Source organism: Cyprinodon tularosa, unplaced genomic scaffold (genome assembly GCF_016077235.1).
Source record: "Cyprinodon tularosa strain WSP-4 unplaced genomic scaffold, ASM1607723v1 ctg934, whole genome shotgun sequence".
Classification (NCBI taxonomy): Eukaryota; Metazoa; Chordata; class Actinopteri; order Cyprinodontiformes; family Cyprinodontidae; genus Cyprinodon; species Cyprinodon tularosa.
The window spans coordinates 32,068-51,716 of record NW_024039712.1 but is presented as its reverse complement, the minus strand read 5'-3'; the positions used below and the strand labels follow the sequence as shown (position 1 = coordinate 51,716).

The following is a 19,649-nucleotide window of genomic DNA, read 5'->3' as shown; positions in this document are numbered from 1 at the left end:
CCTCCAGCAGAACCAGGCTCAGTGTGAGCGGCCATCTGCTGAGGCCGACTGGGGTTCAAGGAGACAGAAGCAGAGATACAAAAAGCAGCTGTAAAAGGCGGCCTCGTCCAGGAAACACACAGCCAGGCAGACGAGCTCCAAGGCAGCTCCCTTGCCAGAGGACGAAGAGAGCACATCCACTCAGTCACGGTCAGAGAAACAGGACCACACTGGAAAACAGGCCGATCTCCAACATCTATAAACAAGGGTGTTGATAGAAGCAGCACAGCTGATGTTTCTTTCCAGGATGACGTCACAGCCAAACAGGAACAGACGAGGCAAAGCTACTCTGAGGAAAAGCAGAGAGAGCAGAAGGTTAGAGATTGAACTAACAGATTCTGCAGAATAGGAGAACAGAGAGAGAATGAAGCAGAATGATGAAATGGGGGTCCCTATGTCCTCCAAAAGTCTAAGCCTATAGCAGCATAACTATAGAGATAGCTCAGGATAACCTGAGCCACTCTAACTATAAGCTTTATCAAAAAGGAAAGTTTTAAGCCTAGCCTTAAAAGTAGACAGGGTGTCTGCCTCACGGACTAAAACTGGTAGTTGGTTCCACAGGAGAGGAGCCTGATGACTAAAAGATCTGCCTCCCATTCTACTTTTAGAAATTCTAGGAGCCACTAGTAAACCTGCAGATTGAGAGCGAAGTGCTCTGTTAGGAACATAAGGAACAATCAGATCTCTGATATCAGATGGAGCTTGGCCATTTAAGGCTTTATATGTGAGAAGGAGGATTTTAAATTCTATTCTTGATTTAACAGGAAGCCAATGAAGAGAAGCCAGGATAGGCGAGATATGATCTCTCTTTTTAATTTTCATTAGAACTCTGGCTGCAGCATTTTGGATCAGCTGAAGGCTTTTAACTACAGTTTGTGGACTTCCTGATAGTAAAGAATTACAATAGTCCAGCCTTGAAGTAACAAATGCATGGACTAGTTTCTCAGCATCACCCCTGGACAGGATATTTCTAATTTTTGCAATGTTCCTCAGATGAAAGAAGGAAATTCTAGAAACCTCTTTGATATGGGATTTAAATGACCTGTCCTGATCAAAAATAACACCAAGATTTTTTACTTTATTATCTGAAATCAGTTTAATCCCATCCAAATGAAGTGACTGGCTAATCAGTTTCTTTTTCAGAGACTCTGGTCCAAAGACTATAACTTCTGTTTTGTCTGCATTCAGAAGCAGAAAGTTAAGAGTCATCCAGGTTTTTATACCTTAAATACGTGCCTGTAGTCTATGTGTTGGGTTGGTTTATTCTGGATGTATAGCTGAGTATCAACAGCATAACAGTGGAGATTAATCCCATGCTGTCTATTAATAATACCAATTGGGAGCATATATAAAATAAAGAGAATTGGTCCTAGCACTGATCCCTGTGGCACTCCACAGGTAACCCTGGAGCATGAAGATTTATCATTAATGTGTAAAACTTAAATCGGTTGGATGAATAAGATCTAAACCAGTCTAGTGCTGTTCCTTTAATTCCTACAAAATATTTAAGTCTTTCTTAAAGAATAATATGATCAACTGTATCACTGAGATCTAACAGGACAAGCATAGATAAGTCCATTGTCCATTATCTGAGGCCATGCGAATATCACTAGTGTCTTAACCAGAGCTGTTTCATTGCAATGATGAGCTCTAAAGCCAGACTGAAACTCTTCAAAAAGTTCATTATGGTGGAAGTGATCGCAAACTTGTTTGGCAACTACTTTCTCAAGAATTTTGGATAAGAAAGGAAGATTGGATATAGGTCTATAATTGACCAAGTCATCTGGGTCAAGAGACGGTTTCTTAAGCAGAGGTTTAATTACAGCAACCTTAAAAGCTTTAGGTACATATCCCTGTAACAGAGATAGATTAATCACATCTAAAATGGAGGAGGAGATCAAAGGGAATACCTCCTTAAATAACCTGGTTGGAACTGGATCTAACATACAAGTTGAAGGCTTAGATGAAGACAATAATTTTGCTAATTCAGAGAGTTCAACTGGATCAAAGCAGTCTAAACCCGGTTCAGATTCCATGACTACCTCAGGTACAATCGCGGATAGAGGAGTGCTTATGATCTTATTTTTAATAAGATCAATCTTATTTATAAAGAATCCCATAAAATCATTGCTGCTAAGAGCAGGTGGAATGGACGGTTCAACAGAGCTATGGCTCTGGGTGAGTTTGGCAACTGTATTAAAAAGAAATCTAGGATTATTCTTATTCTCCTCTATTAATGAGGAGAAGTATGCTGCTCTTGCTTTACAAAGGGTCCTCTTATACAGCAGTAAACCATTTTTCCAGACTAGGAAGGACTCTCGCAGGCCTGTGGAGCGATATTTTCTCTCCAGTTTCCTAGCATTTTGCTTCAAAGTACGCAGCTCTGCATTAAACCAAGGAGCAAGCTTTCTATTTTGAACGGTTTTCATTTTCAAAGGAGCTGCGTTGTCTAAGGCAATACGCAGAGAACTAGCAACCCCATCAACAAAATCATCAACCTGTGAAGGGGAATAAGCTAAGCTTTTGCACTCTGCAGCACTGCTCAGTGACACAGAGGAGAGAGAAAGTGAAGCTGATTCTTTAAAATTTATAACTGCACTATCTGATAAAGATCTACTAAAATTGAACCTTCTTTTGGGGGAGGAGAACTCTGTTAAAGTAATCCTGAAGGTTATTAGAAAGTGGTCATAGAGGACAGGGTTGTGAGGAAATACTGTTATTTCTTCACATTCTATGCCGTATGTCAGCACAAGATCCAAAGTATGAAGATGAGAATGCGTGGGACTATTCACATTTTGAACAAAGCCAATAGTGTCTAAGATAGCATTAAAGGCTGCTCTTAAGCTATCGCCTTCAATGTTCAATCAGTTCCATCTCTTTGGAATGGGGGTCGTTTGGGTTCTTTGTTAGCCTGCAATGCCCCATACCTGTCTATGTCTCTGACAGGGGGTTGTTGGGGGAATTGTTGGCCTGGCTGAATAGGCGAGGTCTTCTGTTCTCCTATAAAGGAGTTGGGGCTGCAATGATAGCTGGAAGGAATCAACTCTATCGCTGCATTGCTTTTGTCCAAAATGTGAACATTCTGGTCCTCCAAAGAATGTCCTTTGTCCATGAGGTGTAGATGTACCACAGAGTCTTGTCCAGAGGAGGGCGCTCTCCTGTGTTGGGCCATGCGTCTGTGGTTGTTTGCTTTCTCCAATATAAAGATCAGAGCATTCCTCCATAGATTCTCTTTGCCAGGCCTCCAAGCTTTCGTTCCTCTTATTAGTCAGTAATGTTCTTAACATCATGCAGAGACTTTAAACTGACTGAGCATCAATGGAAATATTAAATCTTCTAGAAATAACATCAGTACTCTGTTTGCTATTTATCACCTACCTTTTTATTCTTCTCCAGTAGTTTTCTTCTTTTTTAGGGACAGAAAATAACAAGTCACTATTTCCAGCTACATCTCTGAAGATGGTAATAATTAAAGGATTGCAATGTGTTCAGTTCATTTGAAACACAGCCTAACCATGAACTGTTGCTTTTCTCACTCTGCCTTCTGCCACAAGGCTCGTCAGTAAAGCTTTAATCACTGGAATGACTTTCAGCAGGAAAATGGTTTCTGTTTAATTTAACTTCCTCTCTTAAGTTGTTGTTCATCCAGTGCTGTGTGGAAGGGTGACTCTTTTCTCCCCGCCAGTCCTCCTCCTTTTGATTGTCTGAAGAGAAACTGGCCTCATTGTAGTGCTGCTCACCCTGCTGATCTCCCCCAGGACCAATTAGAGGACAGTTATCATCTGGTCATGTCCCTGACCAGATGATAAAAACAACGCCACAATACATGTGTCCCTAGTTAGTATGTTTTCTTGCTTTATCTCAGCCAGAATAATCTAAAGGTAATTATTCACACTGTATCTCTAAGCACAGGAAAAACCTTCAGTCCTCAGAAGGTTGGTAAATATACCAAAGACATCCACACACATAAAATAAACACGAACACATTTCTCCATCCTTGTGGGGACTTTTCATTGACTTTGATTCATTTCTAACCAGTTTCTACAGCCTAAGGTATGGGTTCATACCTAACCCCGATCTAAACTTAGTTCACACTTTAGTCCAAACCCTAAAACAGCATCTGTACTCATGGGGACCAGGCATTGGTTCCCACATGAGTATGAGGGCCCCATCATGTGCTAAGATTTATGGAAATGGTCCCCACAATGTAAGAAATATTTGCCCAAACACCCGCATGCTGACCCATTCGCCTACATCCTCACTATTAGTAGAGGAGAAAAGCAGCTTCTCTCACAGATCAGCCGCATCAGGACGCCCCTCAGACATATTGAGCAGCTCTGGAGGACAGCAGAGACTCAGAGCCTGGATCATTCCGTCACACAGCCAGTGGGGACCAATATTTATTACTCCATGGTAGAAAATGCACTTATTTTTTCTATTGAAGTTTTGTTTTTTTGTTTGTTTGTAGGCACCTGTCCACATTTCTTTCATTTTTTATTGCAAAATTTAACCAGAGTAACGGAAAAATTACAGGTTAATTTGAATATTCCAAACTTTAATACGTCAGAATGAAATCTGCTTCTACTGAGTAAATATTAAATAACTGCTGTTTGTTTAATCTAAATTTTAACCTGAGGGTTAAATGTTATCATGGTTTTAAAACAAATGCAGGGGGAAAAAAAGGTAAAAATTTGAACAAAATAATTTTTAAAAAGTTGCAGAAAAATATCTGAAGAGGAATTGGAAATTAGACGTGATGATTAGGGCTGGGTCAAAAAATCGATGCCTTGAGAATGAGATCGATTAGTTTAATAGTGACGCTCGTGACGTTTACATTCAAATGAGAGGGAAAGATGAACTCAAGATGACTTCAAGCCAGACAGCTGCAAATATGGCCAATAGATTAACTGAAGACATTAACACATGGGGGCTGATCAGAAAACATCCTGTAGTTACAGACAGCGCTGCTAATATGGTTTGATTCAGTGAAGATAATGCAGCTCATGCATGTCTGCTGTGTCACGTCTGCTCGCTCGAGTGACGCTTCACTTTTTCACTTTTCACAAACAAGTTTGCACTTTTTAGACAGTTTTGTTCACATCTCAAGTTTAAACTGTCTGAATTACAAGTTTTCACTTTGTGTTTAATATGACAGGAAAAAATAAAATATGAGTATTTTGAAACCCAGTTGAACCAGTTTCATTATTGTAAAAACAGATCGAATTGAAACTAATTGATTTAGAACCCTATGAATCAAAATCACATCGATTCAGGACTTTGGCGAAATTACCCAGCCCTACCAGTGATGATTGGTTTAGTGTTTTTAGAACTCAAAATTTTATTTGAAATAAAAAAAAAAGATTAGTTTAGGCTTGGTGGCGTAGTCAATGTTTAATTTCTCTAACCTAAGATTACGCAATCCAGGTAAGATTTGCACTAAATGATTAGAATATTGGTTTTATAATATTAGATTGTACAAATCTGTTTATTTTGTATTTGGAACTTACAGTAGCAGCAATTCAAAATGGCCGCTCCCAGTTAAACCCCAGCCAATGGCAGCCGCCTTCCTGCAACTCCCAGCAAGATCCCCTCCAACTTCCAGCCACTGGAGCGACTAGATGGTTCTCTTTAGATCTTAACGTCCACAAATCAAGACAGAAAGAATATTTTAGTACAAATATTGATGTTTAAACAGGAATTGTAGACGACCAGCCAAAGAAACTGTGGAAACGTGAATGGCTGCTGCTGTATGGGGAAACGGCACCTCAAATGATTTGCTATTAGTTTAACGTCTGAACTGTTGAGTAATAAGGAATGGATTCAGACTGTAAAAGTAATATTTGAAATGAAGATCTCTATTCCAACTAACGACAGGTAAGGAATAATCCATGGAAAAATAAAAATTCCCAAGCTTGTCCTTTGTAGGACATTGGAAGAACACTCTGAGAACGTCCTCCACCCAGCAGACACGCCTTCCATGACCAAAGGATTAATCAGGTGCTCGGGACCATAGATATAAACAGCCACTACAGCCAACCATAGCAGTTGCATAAAATACTGGTCTATGCCGTATTCTGTGCATATTAGCATCATTGAATATGGTAATAAAAGCAGTAAATTCAGATTTGCTCCCATCCATCTAAAAGTTACCATTCTGTAAATCGACCCCCTCATGTAGCTCAGCAGAGGCATGCTAACCAGCCACTCGTTTGATTCAGGGGTGTTAAAAAGGGGGGGGGGGCATCAAAAAGCTGCAGGATAGTAGCTCTGGCGGAGCCCCCCTGAAACAGGCGGCGCATAAATAAGAAAGAAACTGCTAAAAACCGTTAAATGAAGAACATTTTATTACTGCTGATGCAAACAGCAGCCTTCATTCCACACGTCTGCTGGTCGTGTTGCAAAGATCTCTGAGTTTCATTTGAAATTTATTCAGAAATTTGAACATTTTTGACTTCATTTATAGATTTATACCAGGTTAGAAACTTTTTATTTTTTTCTAGAAATCGAAATGGTTACTTTCCATTGTTACTGTTTTTGCTACCTTACCTGTAACCAATATAGGATATTTTTTTTAAACTTCAATGAAGTCTTTGGACTTTGTAATAACCCCAATAATGAACACATTTGCTTCCAAAACTGTCCGTCCGCAGGGAGGTGGTTCATCCGGGAGGGCTGGCTGAACATCGTCCCTCCAAAGGGTTCAGAGACGAAGCCCAAGATGTTCTTCCTGTTTTCCGACCTGCTGCTGGAGGCCAAGTGCTGCAGTCCGCTGTCCTTCTCCAGCGGCAGAAAATACGTGGGCCAGCATGCCTATCCACTGAGAGACGCCGCCATAGAAAAGGTGTTTGGCCACACCAGGAGCAGCGGAGGCCTGCTCAGTGTGAGTGTCTAAAGCTTCAGTAAAGCTCATTCTTTCTTTTCCACTTTGTTTATTTTTTTAAACATGGAAAGTTTGGTTTATGTTTAACTTACGTGATAAACTAAAAATATAATTTCCCGTTCCTGTATTTTCCCATTCAGTGGGAACAAAATTCATATAGATATGAATATTGATATTGCATATCAAGTACAACAGTTTTGGCGGGAGTGTAATATAGTACATAATACAGTTCCAGAATACAGATGCTGACCAGGCAATACAGAAAAGGATAAAATGGGATAAGAGAATATCTGTATTTTCTAATATTCTAATAGAACTTTCCTGAAAGTGTTTTGTAAGTGAGTGAAAGGTTCTGTTATGTCTGAGCCGCCTCCTTGTATCTCATCGTGCGTTCTTGTACGTTCCCATGTGCTCATTGAACCTCGTCAGCTCTGGTGCTCTTCTTATTCACAACAGCAGCAGACTGAGAACGGAAAAAGTCCCTGGATGTTGTTCTGGCCCCTCCCTCTTTACCCAGAATGCATCAGAGCAGACTTGTCCGTTCTCTGATGTTTTTAAAACCATAACTCCACATCAATATTTCATTCTACTAAATCATCATTTTTTTCTACTTTCTGGTTATTTGATCGACTGTTGTGAATTTAGACTTTTCCTTAACGGGTCTGTCTATAAATCCATCTATTATCCATGTTATGACTGCGGCTCCAAACAGGAAGACGTGTTAAAAGGCGAGGAGGAAGGAAAGCAGGTAAGAAAATAAAGTGAATAGACCAAGCAGCAGCTGTTATTAAACTGATCCGTCCGTTCAGTCCATCATGAAGTTATGAGATCGCTGAATATTAATGCTCTCCTGAAGCAGCCATACACCGAACACAGCAGTGGACTTCTGCCTGAACAAGACGTCTTTATTACATTACAGCAGGAGAACAGGGAGACGAGGGAGAGCAGGGAAACAGGTGCAGAGAGAGCAGCAGAGCCGCCATCAGGATAAAGGATTTTAGAACCTGACGTTAGATTTCAGGGAATAAAGCTCCTGTCACACCTGGACCATTTAGAGCAGCGTCTGCCTGACCGACAGGGAAATCTGGTAAATGCTGGCATTATGTAGGATGAGTTATGAGCACGCTGAAACACGTTGACAAATGGTGATATGGCGGCGTATGCTCATCCATGGTCCATCAGTTCCAGGTCGGGTATCTGATGGTCGTCATCCGTTCAGTGTCAGTTCCTCATCAGTCGTGGCGCCCAGCTTCTCCTACACCTCTGTGTAACTTATCCAGAACTTCTCTCCAAGCATATCAAGGTATCTGACGTGTTCCAGACGAGCGCTGAACGTGTTTCTAACTTCCAGCTACTGTATAATGGCGTATTGCCAGCGTTTTGGTATAAAGGGGGTTCACAGGAGGAAACCGTCAGTTCTCCTCCAGACTTCATCCCCATCATAGGGAGAGCCAGAAGGTGAGGGTGATGGATCCTCCCTGCGTTCACGCCCACCACCAACACACTTCCTAGCAGACATGACGCTCAATCTGCTGACACCAAAAACCTTCTTTCTTTATTTTTTATTTTTATTTATTCTTTTTTTTTTGGTGGGTGGTAAACATCAGCTAGGTTAATCGAAATCTTTTTCTGCAGGCTGTGCGCCTCCAGGTGCATCGCTGCCCCCCTCAGGTCACTGGCCTGTCCATCATTTCATGGGCATTAAGCTGCCGTGCGTTATGCAGAAGTTAGGCTGTTGTTGGACAGAAGTTCTGGACTCATTATGATTACTCTATGTATACGCCCCGAATAGAAACAATCCATAGAAAGTTCAGCGTATGGCATTTAGGAGAATCTGGGACGTCAGGCAGAAGCTGGATAAATCATTGAGATGTGACAGGAGCATAAGACTGTTAGAGGTTCTAGTTCCAAAGCATTGTTTCTAAAAATAATAATAAAATAAACAAATAAAAAAATAAATAGTTTGCCTGAAAAGCTTTAAATGGTTGAATATCCTTCTAAAAAAAAATACTGCTTTCTGCTTTGCTTTTTTGTGTGTTTGTTTTTTTGCAAAAGTCTCAGAAATGGAGTCAGTAATCAGCTTACACTTAATATGTAGCCAACATTTGGAAGAAGAATGTTTTCAAGATTACTTGGATAATAGCGCGTTGTGACAAACACCAGATACAGCACTGGGACTTGATCAACAGCCGATACCGCACCGTGACGTCACTAACCAGTAGGTGGCAGTAGTGTTCTTTGACAAACATGGATGCCTCCAGTAAAGCACATTCACATGAAAATTACTCTGAATTAAAAACACTGATCATTTATTGAACAGGATGGAATCATTTCACATTTAAAGGAATTTCAGAAGTTTGAATTCTGAATATGAGCGACTTTTCCTTTAAGGGTGTCTGGTTTCCTCTCATTGGATTGAGGACTGAGAGATTAGATTTTTATGTCTATATTATAATTGGGATTAGGGGTAAACAAAGTAAGGATTCCAAAGGGGGAATTGAATGAAATTGTGTCGGTGTGAGTGAGGCAGTGGTTGGATCAGATTAGGCTGCAGATCCGTCTCTGCTGCTCCTCCAGTTAATGCATCTTCTTCAGACTCACTGAGCGATCTCCCTGCAGCTTATCTAATGGTAGAAATGGCATTTCATTAGCCTCTCGTCCCGCAGAGCTCCGCATGCATACGCAATAGCTCTGCACATCATTTCTCATAACGACACATTATTGATCCCGGGCCCTTACCTTAGCTCAAGGAAAAGGGCTCTCGGCGCTCCGGGTCCTGATCATGCAGGACCATAAGGAATTAAAGCCAAATTAAATTTGACAGCGTTAAATGTCATAGCAATCTATATGCAAAGTAAAAAAAAAGACTTTTATTAAAAATTCCATTTTTTTCTCCTTCCTTTTTGTCAGATGTTTGGGTACGGCGGTTATTCCTGCCCCACCCCTCCCTGTTTTCCCTCTCCTGACCTTCCCTGTTTTCCCAGCGCTCCCTCCTCCTCCTCATGTTAATATTCCCTCCCTAATGAAGCGTTTCCTCACATCCTTACGGATTCTATTTGATGTATAAATAATTAGGCTAAATGATGTGCTACCTTCAGGATTTCTGCTTTGCTTTTCTTATTCTACAAAATTGTTTCTACTTAGAAGGCTCAGATTTCCTGTCGGCTCCGTTATTATTGTTCAGCAGTGGATTTATTTAGCTTAGATTAAACAGCAGTTTATTCCTCCTGACTCACTGAACTCTTTATCATGATGATGGTTTTGATGATGGTCCAACCTGTTCAAACAGCCTCTCTGTGGAAATCATCCTGCTCCGTCCAAATGACAGATTGGTCATGTGATGACGAAATGTCAACATGTAGAGACGGTAGAACTAAGATGCTTTTCCTTCCCGCTGACCGTGAGCTGAAAGCTGCTGGAAACGGTTCTCCTCTCCTCCTTCTTCCCTTTCACTGTGCTCCTTTCTTGGGGAAACAAAAGTGGCCTTTATCTGGAGTTTTTGCCTGATCTCTACTGCCCCCTGCTGTCTGTTTCACATCACTACAGTAGATATTTCAGTGACTGAAGCCTTTACAATGAGAAATGGTGACATATCTACCAACCTTTGGTCCTTCTCAGTTAGTTAGCCCTTTTTTTTCGCCCAGGAATGTTTTTATTATGAAGCTAATTTAATGTTTCATAGCTATAAAGGCTGTTGCAGTTTATTTCTACAGCGCCAATTCACAATAGGGCTGGACGATATAGAAAAAGCTTGTCGATTAAAAAAAAAAAATGCATCTTGATCGATATCAATAATTATTGAAAAGATTTGAAACCATATTTTATGTGCAGCTCTGCCTGGACTTTTTATAATATTGCTAAATGATTTAATTTTAATAAAGAACACAAACACAGACTTCCAATTAAATCTTTATTTAACCAACTTTTTTAACCATAACAGAACTGTTTTAAAGAAAAATAACTTAAGAGACCTGAGTTATTAAATACTGACAAAGAATAAACTAAAGTGACCAGAAAAGTGACCAAAATAAATATAACAAATAAATAAATAGAATACCCTATTTGGGTGGGAATAGTAAACCACCAGCTTGTGGTAATTAAAAGATTGTAGGACTAGGCTACCATGTAAACTCCACTCAACAAGAACAAAAACCCAAACAAAAATCAACTCACCCTTTAGCATAGCATTTCTATGGGCTATTTTTTCTCCCCCCTATTCTTCTAGAGGAGCTGCTGGCACCTCGTTATGGTTCAGCTTAGTTTCCTGCTTTAACCTGAGTTATTACTTTGAAGTTTCTGGCCCCTCAGCATTTTTCTCTCAATTGTTAGAACTACGTGGGAAACTGCCCAGAATACTGAATATAAATATATAAATATTTTCCCGAAGATTCCTCGAAGGAGAGCCGCGTGGGGCCTAAACAGCTCGTACTCCTGCGGGTGTGAGCGGCCGAGATGATTAAAAAAAAGTTGGTTGAGTTATCAGACTTGGTTTTCACTGGTTCCCTACACATTTTCCAGATGACTGTGGTTTGTTTTTGGTCCGACTTGCCATGACCGAAATACTGCCAGACTGCTGAACTACAAAAACCCTTCTTTGGAACAATTTCCTCCGCCTCTCCTTGCTGCGACGTCTTCATGTGCTCTGTGTTGTGGTTTGAGAGGGCGGCGCTTGGTGACGGCGTGCCTGGGTCCGCGATTGTGATTGGTTGGGAAAAAGCAGTGACTAGCATAAACCTACATGATAGGCTACAATGAGAAGAAAGAAAAACTGCGTTTTTTATCGAACTTTTATCGACTCTTTTTTTTTTTCTATTGCGCCACACGTCTATCGATCGATATATATCGTTATTGAATTATCGCCCAGCCCTAATTCACAACTTTACAGTACATATTGTCGGACAAACTCGCCCCCCTACTTCCTCACTGCCTCGGCCGTATCTAGACCCACAGCTAGTTCCTGATTCTCTTGAGCATAAATCAAAAATGTCTGCATCACGGTCACTGCGACACACTGCTGCAGGGAGGATATCCAGCAAGCAGGTGTTAAACGGCGTGGATCTTTAAACCTGTTTGTGAGGTTAAGTTCAGTGTGTGGGCGAAGTAGCAGGCATTCATGAGCACAAACCATATTTACAGTGTTAACTGTAACAACTACAGGGTGTTTGCTGGTCAGCCCCCATTTGTTTATGCCTTCCATCAACCTATTGCTATACTGCAGCTCTGTGGCTCAAAGTAATCTCTGTGGTCTGTAGCACATGAGACACGAGGCGCCAATCATTATCAATGCATTGGGGAGTCATCGTCATGTAGGATTGCTTTGACAGCGACGTCCATCTGTCACAAATTGTGCCCACTTTCTCTGCTAAATGCATTTTCATTTTCTTGAAGCCTTTATTTTCCACTACAGTACGGGTGTAAATCTTTGCACACTAAAGTGTTTCTACAATAACTGACCTCCGCTTGACAGATCTTGCAACCACTTTTTGTTTTATCCAGCACATTATCTTCAGTTGTTTTAAATCCAAAATGGCTCCTAACATCAGACTCCAGTTGGGATTGCTCGCTGAGCGGCGTGTTACTTGAGTCGACATTTGCACCCACTTGCTCATTTGAACGTGAATGTCACACATGTCACTATAAAACATCAATTTTGCAAAAATGATCCAAAATCAATGAAATCTATTTTTTACCCTGCCCTATTCTCTATTCATTTTTTTGTATACACAATTAAAAGGTCTTAAAGTGACCTTGATACAAATAGTCAAGTCCTGGATGAAGGGCGGTCCTTCCCAGAGAGGTAAGCAGATGGGTTAGAACTCTAAGTAGTTCTGACCCGTCGTTCCTTTTATAATTAAACTCTGCATCTAATCAACTCTGAGTTTATTATGAGCACTGGCAGATTAGAAGCCCTGATCAATGGAGCGCAGAAAACTCTATTCATCATGTCGATGGAAGGACAGGAGCATCTTTAGCCACAGTCTCAGGGAAGGAGAGTCGTTCAAAGGTTGGCTCCGTCTTCATTGGTGTGCTGATGCCCTGAGAGTTAACTAAATATTAACTAACCATTAGCTAACATTAGCTAAAACAGGAGGGGTTGCTGCACTCTGCAAACTGGCTGCTAAAACAGCTTCCAAGCTTCTATAGTTTGGTTACAGAAACATTATAATTCATATAGTCAAACACAAAACCCATAAATAACAGAAGAATCAATCAACCAGTTCTATTCACTTTATTTCAATAGCGCCAATAAACATCAAGTCATCTCAAGACGCTTTACAGAGAGGATTCAACCAGATCCTCCAGTCTGCCTGTGGATGTGCTGATGAGCATCATGTTTGGGGTTTTACTACAGCTGTCTGTTTCCTTTCAGCTCTCACCAGCATGAATCCCACACAGGTGCAGGGATTAAATTATTCTGGTCCCAGGCTCATAGAGAGTAACCCTGGGTAGAAAAAAAAATTAAAAATATTACTCGAAAACAAATAAATAAAAAATAAGTAAAAAAAAAACAGTATTAACCAATCAGAAGAAGGGGGCGGTTCTTAGCAAAGCGTTTACCTCCTCTTGTTTGTTGCTCAAGTCGCCAGATTGTGTTGCAGTGCTGAAGTTCTACACGGGAAAATCGCCTTGCGTAGTTTACGGCTCTATTCAATGGAGAGACGTGTTTAAAGTAAAAAAATAAAGAAATGAAGCTTTGTGTTTGGAGAGAGAATGGCTCGGAGCGGACACAATGCAGTTCATGAACTCCAGGAAGATGTCATGACCAGAGATACAGGTCTAGAATAACTGGTGCTGGGCATGGCTGGAGGAGACTGGGCCAGATGGCGAGCCATTTAGCAGCTGGTGCAGGAAGTTAGATCAACCAAAGGCTTGCTTCTGCACGCTGTGCTCCAGGAAGCTTATACACACAACCAGCGGCAAAAAGGTGCTACGAAGACATGAGTTAGACGCTGGTTATCAAGCTGCTGTTCATGCAGCCGCGCATGCTACACGTTTGCCGGGAGCTACGGCAACAGCTGATGTACCGGCGTCAATAACTGACCGTGTACGCCAGTTTAAAAAAAAGCGTGAGTCCTCGACGAACACAACGCTTAGCATTAAAAATGGATATCAAAAGAAATGTGGTTCATGCAAGTGGTAGATAGATGCACTACTGCCATCTTTTGGCCAGTTTTGGTATTGCATTGTCAAAAGTCAAATTTTGTCTTCAATCATTCATGCAACCTCTGATCCCATGACCCCACACCCCCTGGCATGGTTTGAAAATACACATATACATGTTGAAAACGTTCAGGCTCAGGATTTTTTTTTTTTTTTTTTTGCTCTAATCCCTGCAGGTGTAACCCTGAATGAAGCCACTTTTAGAAACAATATAGTTTTGTGATCTTATATTGTTAGTATGATTAGTCCATCAGTCAGACTCTGAAGATATCTTATGTTACACTGAAAAATATTATAATTTAAATATAAATTTTTTTCTTAAAATAAGTGCATTTTTTCTTGAATTACGGAGGAAAGTGAGACATTTTGCAAATGGAACAAGACAATTTACATTTAAAATGAATAAAAAAATCAATTGCATTGTCTTATTTCTAGTGCATATTATCTGATTATCTAATTTTAAAGGTAAAATTACTCATTCATAAATACACTTATTTAAATTCAATATTGACTTATTTCTAGATTGTTTTTGCAGAGCAGCCATTATGATATATTTAATCCCCAGCCAGGTAGGAGAGAAAATCAGTTTTTTGAATCATTCTCTTTACTTTATACATGCTCCCAATTGGTAGAATTATTAGACAGCATGGGATTAATTTCCACTGTTATGCTGATGATACCCAGCTATATCTGTCTATAAATCCAGATGAAGCTAACCCATTACATAGATTACAGGCATGTCTTGAAGACATAAAAACCTGGATGACTCTTAACTTTCTGCTTCTGAATGCAGACAAAACAGAAGTTATAGTCTTTGGACCAGAGTCTCTGAAAAAGAAACTGATTAGCCAGTCACTTCATTTGGATGGGATTAAACTGATTTCAGATAATAAAGTAAAAAATCTTGGTGTTGTTTTTGATCAGGACCTGTCATTTAAATCCCACATCAAAGAGGTTTCTAGAATTTCCTTCTTTCATCTGAGGAACATTGCAAAAATTAGAAATATCCTGTCCAGGGGTGATGCTGAGAAACTAGTCCATGCATTTGTTACTTCAAGGCTGGACTATTGTAATTCTTTACTATCAGGAAGTCCACAAACTGTAGTTAAAAGCCTTCAGCTGATCCAAAATGCTGCAGCCAGAGTTCTAATGAAAATTAAAAAGAGAGATCATATCTCGCCTGTCCTGGCTTCTCTTCATTGGCTTCCTGTTAAATCAAGAATAGAATTTAAAATCCTCCTTCTCACATATAAAGCCTTAAATGGCCAAGCTCCATCTTATATCAGAGATCTGATTGTTCCTTATGTTCCTAACAGAGCACTTCGCTCTCAATCTGCAGGTTTACTAGTGGTTCCTAGAATTTCTAAAAGTAGAATGGGAGGCAGATCTTTTAGTTATCAGGCTCCTCTCCTGTGGAACCAACTACCAGTTTTAGTCCGTGAGGCAGACACCCTGTCTACTTTTAAGGCTAGGCTTAAAACTTTCCTTTTTGATAAAGCTTATAGTTAGAGTGGCTCAGGTTATCCTGAGCTATCTCTATAGTTATGCTGCTATAGGCTTAGACTTTTGGAGGACATAGGGACCCCCATTTCATCATTCTGCTTCATTCTCTCTCTGTTCTCCTATTCTGCAGAATCTGTTAGTTCAATCTCTAACCTTCTGCTCTCTCTGCTTTTCCTCAGAGTAGCTTTGCCTCGTCTGTTCCTGTTTGGCTGTGACGTCATCCTGGAAAGAAACATCAGCTGTGCTGCTTCTATCAACACCCTTGTTTATAGATGTTGGAGATCGGCCTGTTTTCCAGTGTGGTCCTGTTTCTCTGACCGTGACTGAGTGGATGTGCTTTCTTCGTCCTCTGGCATGGGAGCTGCCTTGGAGCTCGTCTGCCTGGCTGTGTGTTTCCTGGACGGGGCCGCCTTTTACAGCTGCTTTTTGTATCTCTGCTTCTGTCTCCTTGAACCCCAGTCGGCCTCGGCAGATGGCCGCTCACACTGAGCCTGGTTCTGCTGGAGGTTTCTTCCTGTTAAAAGGGAGTTTTTCCTCTCCACTGTCGCTACAAGCATGCTTAGTGTGGGGGATTGTATTTGAGTCAATGAGTCAATGCAATCAACTGGTTTTCCTTAGATAGAAAACTTTGTATCAATTTGATCTGGTTGAACTGTAAAGTGCCTTGAGATGACATGTGTTGTGAATTTGGCGCTATATAAATAAACTGAATTGAATTGAATTGAATCAAACAGGCCGATCCAGCTGGACGTGTCCATTTTCCCCTTTCCGCCCCATAGTTCCTTTAAATAACACTGATCAGGTGGCACATTTAAACACACAGTGAGATGTGATGCAGCGCTTTCAATGGACCATTGATGGTTTTAGGGCCTTTCTTCTGCATGAAGAAAAGTTTTATATATCAGGATTGTTTTGGCTTATTTCCATTTTTGGGTTGTTGATCTGAGTAAACTTCAGTATGGAGTCCATACCATCATCTTTGTTTATATAGTGCTTTAAAACAGCTACAGCTGTTATCAAAAGTGCTGAACATGGCTAAAAATAATAAAAAAACACAATAAAAGAATAAAATACAACATAACAATATATATTAAAAAAGGCAATAATAAGAAGGCTAAATAAAACAACAATGTTAACAAGCCGTGTTTTAAAATTCGTCAGTGGAGGAGCCTTCCTAATGAGCCGCGAGAGGCTATTCCAGGAGAGGCAGTGATAGAGGAGGCTCTGGCCCCCTCTAAGCTTCCTCTGAAACCACGGTTCCAACAGGAGCTGCTGACCTGAGGGACCAAGAAGCTCAGAGAGCTAAGATGGGGCAACGTCATTTATGCACTTAAAAACAAAAAAACAAATAATTTTAAAATCAACTCTAAAGTGAACAGGCAGCCAGTGGAGTGAGGGAGTTTTTCACCAGCTGTAAGTGAGACAGGAAAGACGGACCCCAACATATAGTCCGTGACAGTAATCCAATGAAGATGAAGTAAAGGCATGGATGACGGTTTCAAAGGGTTGCCGTGAAAGAAAAGGTTATAGTTTTGCCAATTGTCCACTGAAACCCAAATTTGTGACGGTCGATTTAGAATGTGGTTTCATAATAACAGTTTAACTTTTTTAAATCTCACATTGGAGAAATCTACCTTTGCATCTTACCCATCTCCTTGGGGAGCAGTGGGATGCCATCGTGTGGCGCCTGGGGAGCAGTGGGCTGCCATCCTGCGGGGTCCGGGGAGCAGTGTGAGGTTAAGGGTCTTGCTCAGGGACCCAGATTGGCAGTCTGTGGGAGTGGGGTTTGAACTCTAACCACTAGGCTACCACTCCCCTGGGGTCAGGTCTATAGTAGTGGAGTCACCAGGGCAATTGGGTCTATAGTAGTGGAACCACCAGGGCAATTGGGTCTATAGTAGTGGAGCCACCAGGGCAATTAGGTCTATAGTAGTGGAGCCACCAGGGCAATTGGGTCTATAGTAGTGGAGCCACCAGGGCAATTAGGTCTATAGTAGTGGAGTCACCAGGGCAATTAGGTCTATAGTAGTGGAGCCACCAGGGCAATTAGGTCTATAGTAGTGGAGTCACCAGGGCAATTGGATCTATAGTAGTGGAGCCACCAGGGCAATTGGGTCTATAGTAGTGGAGCCACCAGGGCAATTGGATCTATAGTAGTGGAGCCACCAGGGCAATTGGGTCTATAGTAGTGGAGCCACCAGGGCAATTAGGTCTATAGTAGTGGAGCCACCAGGGCAATTAGGTCTATAGTAGTGGAGCCACCAGGGCAATTAGGTCTATAGTTGTGGAGTCACCAGGGCAATTAGGTCTATAGTAGTGGAGTCACCAGGGCAATTGGGTCTATAGTAGTGGAGCCACCAGGGCAATTGGGTCTATAGTAGTGGAGCCACCAGGGCAATTAGGTCTATAGTAGTGGAGTCACCAGGGCAATTGGATCTATAGTTGTGGAGTCACCAGGGCAATTGGGTCCAAACACTATAACCTCAGTTTTCTTCTGGTTAAAATGTAAAAAGTTTGATGTCGTCTAACCCGTTCAATAAAGATTTTACTAAAAAAACAATCTCCCTGCTTTAGGGGCAAATAGATATCGCAGTCATCAGCATAAAAATGGAAATCAAGATTGGAACCAAGTAGTGGCAAATACAGAGAAAAGACTGAGCCTTGTGGGTCACCGTAGGATAGAGAGGCACTAGATGAGTCAGCGTTGGAAATTTTAACACAAAGATCGGTAGGTCACAATCTATTTTAAATCCTGACTTTTGCACTTAGCGTTTTATTGAAAAAGGGATTCTGGAAAGATATTATCTAGTGTTTTTATCTGAAGGGTTTATTGTAAAGTTCAACTCTGTCTACGTGGAATTCAGCTCATCAGAGAAGCAGACTGACGCTAGGAGAGTCTTTGCCCAATCCTGGAGGAGCATAGATTACTCTTTCCTCTGCAAGGAGGAGTTAATTACAGTTTGTCTGAAACTCTAACTTTGCCAGGGGGCAGACAGTGGAGGTATGAATATCTCTGGAGGTCATATAGAAGTATAACAGGAACTGGAGGCAAAGTTAATACTATCTATTGATTGACTTTATTGATCTCACAGTGGAGAAATTTACTCGTTACATCAGCTCATAGATATATAGAGTGCGTCCACATATGACAGCTTTTCTTTTTTTCTAGGATTATTTTACCGGGTTATTTACATAGGTATTTATATGGATGGACATTTATATGAAGGTCTGATGTGTGTTATAAACAGGTTAACTATGTGTAGATCATTTCATAAATGTCTATGCATTGTTTGGCCACCGTACTGACTTAGTGTGGGCCAATCAGAATGCTTATCTGCTCGGTGACGTTCCTGGCTATCTATATGTGTGAGCAGCCTTTACGGCAGTGCAGTAAAGCTACAGTAACAGTGAACTCTCTCGCGTCATGCTTAGCTCGAAAATAAACTTTTACACTATGTATAATAAAAAATAAAATCAGTAAATAATAACCGACAGGATAATTTGATCAGAAACTTTTCTGTAATTTGTTTCTGGTTTTATTTAGATTGTACAAACATAAAACTGCAGCATGTTAAGACATCCTGCTGTTAAAACATTCTGTTAAAAAGAACATTTCCTCACATCTATCCTCAGACATCATCCTGCCATCAACTTCTTTTTTTGTCTAATCTCCTTCCAGTTAACCTTCCCCAAAGTGAAGCTCCTGCTGATGTCCAGCAACCAGGACGACTTTAATGACTGGTACCAGTGCCTGAGCTCAGCCATTAGGTATGTCACTGCTGCTTATGAGTCATTGGGCCTCATGCATCAACATTTTCTGGTTGTAAATGTCTCTTCCTTTCTGTCCTCCTGTTGGCTATGATCCTCCGCAGTTAGCCTAGCTAGCCTCGGTCAGCTGTAGCCTCTCCCAGCCCTGCTTCTGCATGTTATCTAAACTTCCCATTGATCCATACAGGTCTAGATTCTTTTAAAAATGAGATCATTGGCAGTTGATTGCATCGACTCATTGACTCTTCAGCAATCCCTCACACTAAGCATGCTTGTAGCGACAGTGGAGAGGAAAAAC

At 40.9% G+C, this 19,649-nt stretch overlaps 1 protein-coding gene across 1 annotated transcript in view; it reads left to right on the top strand.

The window, feature by feature from the left end:
• arhgef39 (Rho guanine nucleotide exchange factor (GEF) 39) overlaps positions 1 to 19,649 on the top strand; it is a 52,232-nt gene that overhangs the window by 28,712 nt on the left and 3,871 nt on the right. The window contains exons 8-9 of the mRNA XM_038274851.1: positions 6,690 to 6,919; positions 19,263 to 19,351. Coding sequence (XP_038130779.1) covers positions 6,690 to 6,919; positions 19,263 to 19,351 — 319 coding nt within the window. The remainder of the gene's footprint in view (positions 1 to 6,689; positions 6,920 to 19,262; positions 19,352 to 19,649) is intronic.